The following is an 11,316-nucleotide window of genomic DNA, read 5'->3' as shown; positions in this document are numbered from 1 at the left end:
CATAACTTTATTTAAAAAAATGAGTTTAAATAATAAAAAAAGGCTAAGGCGACCACATTCAAAAGTCTTTCATCTTAACCTTTCTTCTTTATTGAAACCACTTTTCAGTGTAAAACAGTTGGTGTACATTTTCATCATTGTTTCATCAATATAGATAATAAAAAATAAAAAAAAGGAATATACGCTTAGAAACATTTATCTCTCTTTTTTCCTTGAAAGATTTTGCCCTATTTTTGTAATTCTTGTAAACTGTTCAACATCATTTCAATTAAGATTGAAAGGGCTAAAACACTAAAAGGGATTGGTAATGTACCCCAGAATTCAAAGTTATGGATTAGAAATACAGGCTGTGCACGTGATTACTTTTACAATGCTGCACACTAAAACTTCGGTCTCTTTAACAACTGTACTAACTAGTTTAAAACTGTGTATCTTCGCTAGAATGTTCTTTAAAATGTTGATACAACTTCAAATTTAGCATCCTCTTCCTCATTGGGTATCAGTCTCGATAATTTAACATCGGTCCATTAAGAAAACCATTATTTGGAGTGAGTGTATACATACGGTAAAGTTCAAAGAGTTTTAATGGGTTTCAGATATTTCAAGGGTTGTTGTAGATTGTGATATGACAGTAGTGCTCGGTCGTTTTACCATGGTTGTTTTATAAAGAAAGAATATGTAATAACTGAGTAATTAGATTACAGTCTCGTTATGACGATATATGAATGTGTGTGAAAAAAATTGATTTATTTGTCAAAATCGTATCCTTCATGTTATTTCAGATACGATTTTGAATCTTTGAATGATTCTTAAGTAATATTTAAAATAGTTCTAATTAACTTAGAAATGATACATTTTAAATACAGTTTCTTTTTCTTTTAATAGTTTGGATTTTGTATTTCTATTAATGTAAAGTAGACAATTTATACGTGTATATTGGCGTGAAAAATATAAAAAAATCCTATGAGCATGGCCGGGCGTGGCCTAGAGGTTAGCATACTTGGGCTTTAGATTCGAGAGCTCATGGTCTGCGTCCCTTTGTCGCAAAAACACTCTTTGTATTTCGGGGCTGTAGGTGTGCTATAAAAGTGACGGTCAAATCCCTTTATTTCCCCGGTAAAACAGCAGTAAGACTATGAACTTACAACGCTAATATCCGCGGCTCGATTCCACGCGGTGGACACACCAAATAGCCCAATGTGGCCCACTATTCGGACAGACAAACGTAGCCCAAGAGTCGGTAATGAGTGTTGTTGGCTAGCTAGCTGTCTTTCTTCCTATCTGTTAGTTAAGAACTAGGAATAGCCGTGTATAGTTTTACCCGAAAATACTAAAATAATAATATTCTATAAACGTTGTCTTCTCATTCACTCTATAAATAAAACGAACTGAGTTGTATGATTATCGGGTTTTCATGTGCACCTCTTATATATTCTAGGAAAAAAAATAATTCTCAAATATAATATAAAAAATAATAATTGATTATCTATGAAAGTTTCTCCTCAACATATTTGAACGAACTAAAATTAAAAATAATAAAAATGTACAATGTCTTCAAAGCGTCAAAATTCAAGTAAGATAAGAACGAAGAAATGGATAAAAACACTAATGGATTAAAAGGTTTACTGTTCAATAAACTTGTAGAATTAGCATATTTTAAAATTAAAATGAAAGATTAGTGATACGGTATATTTAAAAAAAATAAAATCGGTAATTAAGTGATGATGAAAAATGTTGACAACAAAATACTTGATCATTAATGACACGTAATTAAGATTTTCTTATGTATATCAATAAAGAACACCTTATGAATTAATTCTCTTGTCGAAATATTTTACACTTTTTATTTTATCTAAAGTTATACCTAAAACAAAAAATCACAGAGACTGGTGTCATTGTTTTCAAGCCACTATCTCATTTTATCATGAAAATATGAGTGAGAAATTAAGTTAATTATACGCAAAATGAAATGATAATACTCCCTAGAGGACGCCACTATTGTGTGTATACATACACAATTATAAAAGTGATGGACAAAGCAGCTGCTTAAGAGTGGGAGACGGTTCTGTTGTTGCGCCGCATTTCCTGTTATACACAGACCTGGAGTCAGATGTCGTTCGTAGATATTTTTTGGTTTCCGCTTTTCAATGTGTATTTATATTCATGAGATTCTTACAATACCTTATTAGCCCTTCCTCTAGGAGTGAAAATGCTTAAATCTAAAAGATAATAGATTTATTTAAGAAAAGGACCATACCTAAATTAGGGAGAAAAGAGAGACGATGAGTATTTTAAAGTTTTTTGAAGCGAAAACGAAGGTGCACTTGAAGTACTTTAAGAGGAAATAAATCTGAAAGGCTTAAATGTTTCAAGTAACGAATATCAATTATATGAGGAAGAAAAGCACGTGTTAGTACCACCTTTGATAGGGTACTTTATCATGTTTTATTTCCATATTCAAATTCAGGTAAAAGTAACAATCTTTATAAATTTTATTTTTAGAATCTTGTAAAACAGCCCTTGGAATGAAATCGGGAGACATCAAAGATGAAGATATCACAGCAAGTTCATCATACAACGACGCTGTTGGTCCTTGGACAGCTCGGTAGGTGTCGCTGTTAAAAATTTATTTGAAAATTATTTGTTTAATATTATTGAAATGGCCTAATATTTCTCTGGATATGACACCTAAGAATTAAAAAAAAACAAGAAACAATCCAGTAATTTATTTGAAGAGGTAAATATTTCATTCACAGATACATCATTAAAAGTTGTCAAGTTGTAAAAAAACTCTAGTCATTAAACTTTCTGTGTAATGTAAAAACAAACAGGGAAATTCCTTTTTTGAGCATCAGCGTGTCTCATCAAAGTACGTTATTGACGATTTATCCAGATGTTGTAACTCTTGTTCAATATACGAGAATTTCAAACGTAATAACCATTTAACCAAAGTATTTTTCTTTTGAGATCAAATGCAGGCAACATGCGATTACATAAATATCGTATTCCAAAATTTAATACATCGTTTCAGGGCTGACGAGAGGGGAGGCAAGGGGGAAGCTGGCCCGGGATCTGTTGAGGGGCCCCGCAGTGGGATATTCCAAAGCTCACTAGAAATGCATACTACTTAATGAGCTAAAATGACTACTGCTTTTTTTTTCATGGATCCATGAAGAAATTTGTCGCCTAAATTTCTTTTAAGAAAAATCAGCGAAACTTGATAAATAGAATGAAAGGGGGCCCGATTATATTACTGACCCCGGGGGCCTGGGCTGGCTCTCGACGCCCCTGCATCGTTTTGCACGTTTACTGATGTTTATCTTTATTCCTGGTATAATCTACCTACTCTTAATGCATTGCACTTTTTATGCTTTCTAGTGTTGACAAATAGTAGTGGAGAATTAATATCTTGAACTAGCCACAATCCTGACAGAAGCAGTCTGTCATCGACTACGTCATGATTATTTCTTCATTATTTGTTTACGTGATCATGCCCTGGTACTTTTAAACACTTTCGGTTCCAAGTAAGGTATTTAGGCCTAGAATTACTGATGGGATCCATATGGATTCCATGGACTTTATAAACACTGGTTTAACTATTTAAGCATCATACTGCTTATAAGTCCATGGCTTTGTTGGTTACAGTGCCCTTGGTAACATAAGACTCAAATAAAATATTTATACAAAAATGTAGTGAATATTCCATGAGTTCTATTGGGGCCGTCTCAATATCTCAGCGTTTAAAATGAATGACTTCATTCCATTTTTTGGGGTCAGTTCTTAACGCTGAGTTTTGTAACAACCAAAAAACATAAATTTACTAAAACAATGCAATATTTGGACCCAAAATGTATCTCTTAGAAAAGGTTTTACATTTTTATTGGGGGGGGGGGTGAGCTTAATTGTTAACATGCCAGGCTACACACATTTCTAAAGTTCGAGCCTGTGATATACCAGCTGACATTTCTAAAGTTCGAGCCTGTGATATACCAGCTGAACATGTTCTGCACTTTAAGCTGTGAATGCGGATTACCGAAGTAACAGTTCATCCCGCTAAACTTTAAGAGTAACTTGTAAGCAGCTCATTGGTAAACTTTTTTTATGTCTGTATCTTAGTTCTTCATATATCATCACATAAGGTGTCTTTTCAGGTGGAACAAAATTCCAAACATCACCTTTTTTTTTTCTGGTCACGTGGCTCCATCGATACTGACTACTAATTCAGTTTCAATAATATTAAAAATTTTGAAAAATAAAAGAACCATAATTATCAGGGTCTTTTAGAATATTTGCATATTACAAAAATTGTTTTTTTTCGTTTGTCACAAGCTTTCCGGTGAAGATCTTTTTTCACGTGGACGGAAATGATTAAAGTACAAACATATCGAAAAATAAGTTACAGAAAATAATCTGAGTCCTGAAAGATGGGTTTTCAAGAAGGAGAAATATAGACCCAGGAGAAAGTAATCGTTGTTTTACAACGGAAATGAGGCCTGAAAACAATGACGTTCGTGTATTAACAAAAAACAAGGCAATCGGAGAAAACAAAACTGAAAGATGGGTTTTTAAGAAGGAGGAACAAGTGCCCTGGAGAAAGAACTCGTTGTTTTACAACAGAAATGAAACCTGAGAACGAGAATAAGATATGACGTTTATGTATTTACAGAAAACAAACCAATGAGAGAAAACGAAACATTCTGCAGCATGCTATAAATTTTCTTTATCTATATATGTTTACTGAATATCCTAAAACACCTGGTGATTCATAGGACTTTTTCAGACTTTGTGCTTTAATATCGAGCTTCTGGTAGTTGTAAGAGAATGTCAATTACATTGTGCCACGTCAAATAATCGTTATATCTTTTTTTTGTTTGTCATTAGGCACAAAGCTATACAATGGGCTATCTGTGCTCTGCCCACCACGGGTATCGAAACAGAACAGTCTGACATTGTTGTTTTAAAACCTATCAGAATAACCTGATATTGTTGTCTTTTGTTGTTTTTAAACCTATCAGAGCAATCTGATATTGTTGTCTTTACGTGTTTTTAAACCCATCAGAGCAGTATGACATTGTTGTCTTTACTTGTTTTTAAACCCATTAGAGCAATCTGACATTGTTATCTTTTGTTGTTCTTAAACCCATCAGAGCAGTATGACATTGTTGTCTTTACTTGTTTTTAAACCCATTAGAGCAATCTGACATTGTTATCTTTTGTTGTTTTTATACCTATCAGAGCACTCTGATATTGTTGTCTTTTGTTGTTTTTAAACCTATCAGAGCAATCTGACATTGTTATCTTTTGTTGTTCTTAAACCCATCAGAGCAGTATGACATTGTTGTCTTTACTTGGTTTTAAACCCATTAGAGCAATCTGACATTGTTATCTTTTGTTGTTTTTAAACCTATCAGAGCAATCTGATATTGTTGGCTTTTGTTGTTTTTAAACCTATCAGAACAATCTGACATTGTTGTCTTTATTTGTTTTTAAACCTATCAGAGCAATCTGACATTGTTGTATTTTGTTGTTCTCAAACCTGTCAGAACAATCTAATATTGTTGTCTTTACTTGTTTGTAAGTGATAAACTACAATACGTGAAAAACAAAAGCATTAAAAAAAAACCTTAGCTCCCATCCTGGCAGTGCAGGAGGGTGGAGTTGTGGAGAGTTTTTATCCAAGACATTACAAAAGAAAATACGTTTGACATTTGGTATATCCACCAATCTAATCACTTAGTGTATATGGGATCATTGGAAAGAGACGTTTCATGCTATAACGGACTGCCTTCGTGTACGAAGAATACTAGCGTCAAGCTAAAGTGTCGGTAACGTGCCGTTTCTTGCACATCCCCAGAGCTTAATGAGCCCTGCAGGGAAAACGTCTGCGTGGCGATGTTCTCCGTCGCGATCCACGAGCAGAGCAGCAACACCAGCGGTTTCAGGTCGAAAGGAACGAATGAGCGAAGCCTTGGGAGGATTTTTCCAGAGAGCATCTATTTAAATCTTCTTGTAATGAGGTTTCTAGTGTGGGAGTAGCGAGCATGTTAGATAATAAATTTCTCGTCATCCAGTTTCAAGTTCTTGTAAGTTGAATGATAAAATGGAAATGTAGCGGTTGAAGCCACAGCTGCAATGCCAAAACCTTTTCCCTTGACATTACATCCATTGTTTCTGGAGCACTCCCCCCTTCTGATGTCGCAGACACGAGAAGCCGCTCTTTTCATCTAGACAGTCCAATATTTTGATACCGTTAGTTTCGAGTTTCGTTTCCTGACAGCTTGAAAGCTGGCGATTATGTACTCAGCCTTGATAAAACCTTTTAAGCCGATCGTAAGACCAATTCCCGCTTATTTTTCAGTTACCCGTCTCTTTCAAGATTATTCGATAAAATCGCCTGTGACTAGCTATATTATTTTTTTTCCATAACACTTTAAAAGTGTAAAGCATTTGAACTGCCAACGTCACTCTACTACTTCTTAGTATATAGTTATTATTCTAGTATAGTGATGACAACCCTTTTTTTAAATAGTTCTACAGACATGTCTGCGTCCGTATTCAACACTTGCTGGTCCACAAAAAAAGGGCGAGAAACCTTGAGATAACTAACGATAAAAGCCTGCAAGTCCAACTTACTGGTACATGTACATTTAGATCCAAGAGGTATTATGATTTTAACTTTATACACAAGTGCCAAAATAATATAATTAGGTATTATGTTATTACGCTATTTCCAACTCGTTTCAGATCGATATCATAGTCAGTTATGCCCATCTGTTTGTCTGGTACCACATTTAGATCCAAGAGGTATTATGATATTACGCTATTCCAAACTATTTACAACTCGTTTCAGATCGATAACATAGTCAGTTCTGTCCATCTGTTTGTCTGGTACCACGTTTAGATCCAAGAGGTATTATGATATTACGCTATTTCCAACTCGTTTCAGATCGACATCATAGTCAGTTCTGTCCATCTGTTTGTCTGGTACCACATTTAGATCCAAGAGGTATTATGTTATTATGCTATTTCCAACTCGTTTCAGATCGATATCATAGTCAGTTATGCCCATCTGTTTGCCTGGTACCACATTTAGATCCAAGAGGTATTACGATATTACGCTATTCCAAACTATTTACAACTCGTTTCAGATCGACATCATAGTCAGTTCTGTCCATTTGTTTGCCTGGTACTACATTTAGATCCAAGAGGTATTATGATATTACGCTATTCCAAACTATTTACAACTCGTTTCAGATCTGTATCGTATTCAATTCTATCAATTTGTTTGTCTGTCAAGAACGTATGTATTAAATGCACTGGTGTAGAAGTGTATATACTGCATGGAATCAGACTTTTAAATATCATTGTGAGTAATTAAAGTCACTGTACAATGCAACAGTTTTACAAAGTAAAGTTGTAAAAGTGTTTTCTCGTTGAAATGTAAAGATCTACTCCTGTGTTGATATTATTAAAACATCGGTTATACGATTTTGTTTTTTATATTAGCTTGGCAAAGATGACTTATCATTCGTAATATCAGATCTGCACATATCACCATTATCTAGTAACAAAATATATTTGAAAGCAGAAGTATATATATACTCATAGATAATTTTACTTGTCTTTTCTCTTCTCTTTTGCTTGATTTAAAAACACTCAATAACCTCACATAGCAGTCGTCATTATTGACGTCACAAATTAAAAGGTATAAAGTGAAATTAAATTAAGAGTAAACAGTGAGCATGCTATACTGACTATGAAAATCTGAGCACATATAAATCCCGATCTTTTACTTTTAAAATCATTATTAGAAACGTTAATTTTACACTGCATAAAAGTAGTGGTGGTGGGGTAAGAGTGCTTATTTGGAATTCGCTACTGATTATCGCAAGATGGCGCCACAAACAGTATTATTATTTTTTTTATTCAAACAATATTTTGAATAAATTGCTTTAAAACAGAAATTGTCCTATTTCCAAGTTGAGTTTTTCTTATAAGTATTATTCAACTCAACAAATCCTTTAGATGCCAGACGGAGCGTGGCCTAGTGGTTAGTGTGTTGGGCTACTTATCGAAGGTTTGGGGTTCGAGACACGATGTTGCTGAACACACTCCGCACTCTCAGCTGTGGTTGTTTTTTTCAAGCGACAGCCAATATCTTTATTTAGTTTAAAAAAGTTGGACAAAACCCCTGTTGTAAAGGCGGGTACTGCTGGCTGATTGCATTTCCTATGATCAGTAAGTCAAGTTTACGGACAACTATAACTGCACCCTAGGTATCTCTAACATGGCCATTTAGTTCACGTGCGCACAAGGTGACATTGGGTTAAAATATAAATTATTCCTTTATTTGCCAGTTTTACTTAGTGCTCGTAACTTGAACAGCTGTTCTCAATGTGTCGTACTACGGTGATTAACGCAAAAGCCAAAATCAGCTTTGTACTCAGCGGATTGACTAAATTTTGTAGATTCACGAAAGAAGTCTAGTCTTGAATCACATCTGTAAAAAGTATGAAACCCAATATTCGAAACACGTGCTTCATTTTCAGTAGGAATTGCATTCTTAATTTTGGTTTTACGGTCGGTTATATAACGGTTCTTTTCAAAACTGTCTTATTTTTTATACAGTAGTACTGTGTTATTTTTACGTCATCATTACATAGAAAGTAGAACTAAAATACAGCTGGCCCCCTATAGTTATTTTATTTAACCTTTTTTTTACAATAATTATATCATCGGAAATTACATTAGCTTTAGACTTAATGAAAGGAAAGCAAAAACGGTGACGTGAAGGATGGATGTGTCAAACAAGGCTCGTCCAAACTGCAGTCTCGTCAGGCAATCAAACAGACCTTGCCATTATGACAAATAATGAGGAGATGAGTTTGTTATTGAAACTATAAGAAAGTTCGTAGACGCGGATATACCGTTGACAGTGATGGATTATCTGTGTGTTTTTTTTTTTTACTCGCAGAATAAACGATAGGTTCGTGTGATCAAATAATGTTACGCTTACCCTTTGTGGCAGGAACGGAAGTTTGGGGTAAAAACCAGAGTGTCTCGTCATAGACTGACACTTTTCTCTAGTCTATCAAGACAAGCTGTGAATCATCAATATTGTGATATTCGATGAGCTTGAAGCGTCCGTGTAAACACGGGACTACAATTTTTCTTCATACCACCAAGACATGTTAATCCCCGCATACTCTGCCGAATGGAAGCAATCAGGTGATAGATCGGTCACATGGGACGGTCCGCATATCGCAGGAAACCGGCGACCGTCAATCAGGATCATTGGTCACGAGGGGGAGCCACCGTAGCGTGAAAGTTAGAACGAGCGGTTCCTCCCTGCAGCACCTGCTGCCTGTTACCTGATTACACATAAGCCTAAGTGTTCACGAGCGCATTAGATAATGAATTGTACACGTGTTTTCTTCACTTTCTGATTACCCTGGCTAACGTTTCATCACAGATCGTTTACTGAGTACCTGAGTTTCCGGCTACTTTTGTTGATAACAATAAAGAACGTGGCTCATATCCTTACATGATTCATAGGATAAATCAAGAAGAAAATTGACATTTACAGTTTTAGTTTATATAGTTAAAGTTCCATTATCTCTCCCTCTTTTACAGTAAAAATGTCATAAGTGCAGTGGAGTCGTTAGTCGCTGCCTCTGCCTTCCTGTTTGCGATTAATCAGTCATTAATTATTCCAGGTGGTAGTACTTTTTTTCATTACGGACGTAGGCCTAATGATCATCAGAATATAGGCGTGCTCACAAGAACAGAGAATAGGAAAAACAATAACTGTTTAATTGACTCTGAGAATTCATAGGTTGTTTTGACATTTATATCACCATTAATATAATTTACAGTAACACAACAGTACAGTTTTTGTACCTTTATCTCAGTATTTTATTGGGATTACACCCTGTTCGTTGTCTTTTGTGCGATAACCTGATTCACTTATGTTAAATTTGTGATTTTTTAATGTCGAACTTAAAGAACAAGTTGTTTTTTTCTAACAATGTAATCAATGGATCTTTAGATTTCTTATATGAAACCTAATCTACCATTCGAGTCACTGAGTTAAACCGGTTTCGGGAATTCAAACAACTTGTCTGCTCAATAATCCAGAAAAAGTTGGTTGCATTAATTTTCCATATTCTTTCAACTCCTGTACAAGTTTACTGTGTAAGTAAAAGACAACTAAAACTTCTTACGTATAATTACTAAATTTATATGAGACTGGAGATCACAAACATGAAATACCACACATTATCTAGTTATTAACATACCGTATTTATGTGTGCTAAACGGAGATCACAGACATGAAATACTAACACATTATCTAGTTATTAACATACCGTATTTATGTGTGCTGAACGGAGAACACAGACATGAAATACTACACATTATTTAGTTATTAACATACAGTATTTATGTGTGCTAAACGGATATCACAGACATGAATTGGTATGTTAATAACTAGATAATGTGTAGTATTTCATGTCTGTGATATCCGTTTAGCACACATAAATACGGTATGTTAATAACTAGATAATGTGTCGTGTATTTCATGTCTGTGATATCCGTTTAGCACACATAAATACGACACATTATCTAGTTATTAACATACCGTATTTATGTGTGCTAAACGGATATCACAGACATGAAATACGACACATTATCTAGTTATTAACATACCGTATTTATGTGTGCTAAACGGATATCACAGACATGAAATACTAACACATTATCTAGTTATTAACATACCGTGTTTGTGACTGCTAAACAGAAGTTTCAACAATATACTTATTTAGAGAAACTTCTTTTTCTTTTTTTTTAGGCTAGAACAGGAAGTCAACAGTGGGGCCTGGTGTCCATCTAAACAGATCGACAAGGATACTCAGGAATACCTAGAAATCAACTTGCATACCCTGCACGTGATCACTCAGGTTGCAACTCAGGGTCGTTTCGGTAACGGGCAAGGTCAGGAGTTCGCTGAACATTACAAGCTGGAATACTGGAGACCGGGCGTACACCACTGGATCCTTTATAGAAACAGGACTGGTCATGAAGTAAGGATTGACGTGCATTTTGTACTTTACATCTGGCATGCATTGTCAGTTTAATTAATTATGTACGTTTTTCAATACTGGAGTCTCTTTACACGCGTCCCCATTGAGTCAGCAACAACTTTACGCTAAAATCCGGGGTTCGATTCCATGTGGTGAACAGAATGCAGATAATGTATTGTGTAGCTTTGCGCTAAAACAACAAACAAACAAAAAACTTGCTGCACATGCAGTTGGC

At 35.0% G+C, this 11,316-nt stretch overlaps 1 protein-coding gene across 1 annotated transcript in view; it reads left to right on the top strand.

Moving 5' to 3' along the window:
* Positions 1-2,502: 2,502 nt before the first annotated feature.
* LOC111089881 (discoidin domain-containing receptor A-like) overlaps positions 2,503-11,316 on the top strand; it is a gene marked incomplete at both ends in the record, with an annotated part of 29,671 nt that continues 20,857 nt past the window's right edge. Inside the window, 2 exons of the mRNA XM_022403129.1 lie at positions 2,503-2,605; positions 10,850-11,081. Coding sequence (XP_022258837.1) covers positions 2,503-2,605; positions 10,850-11,081 — 335 coding nt within the window. The remainder of the gene's footprint in view (positions 2,606-10,849; positions 11,082-11,316) is intronic.

Source organism: Limulus polyphemus, unplaced genomic scaffold, assembly GCF_000517525.1.
Source record: "Limulus polyphemus unplaced genomic scaffold, Limulus_polyphemus-2.1.2 Scaffold7731, whole genome shotgun sequence".
Taxonomy (NCBI): Eukaryota; Metazoa; Arthropoda; class Merostomata; order Xiphosura; family Limulidae; genus Limulus; species Limulus polyphemus.
This window is presented reverse-complemented; position numbering and strand designations above follow the sequence as displayed.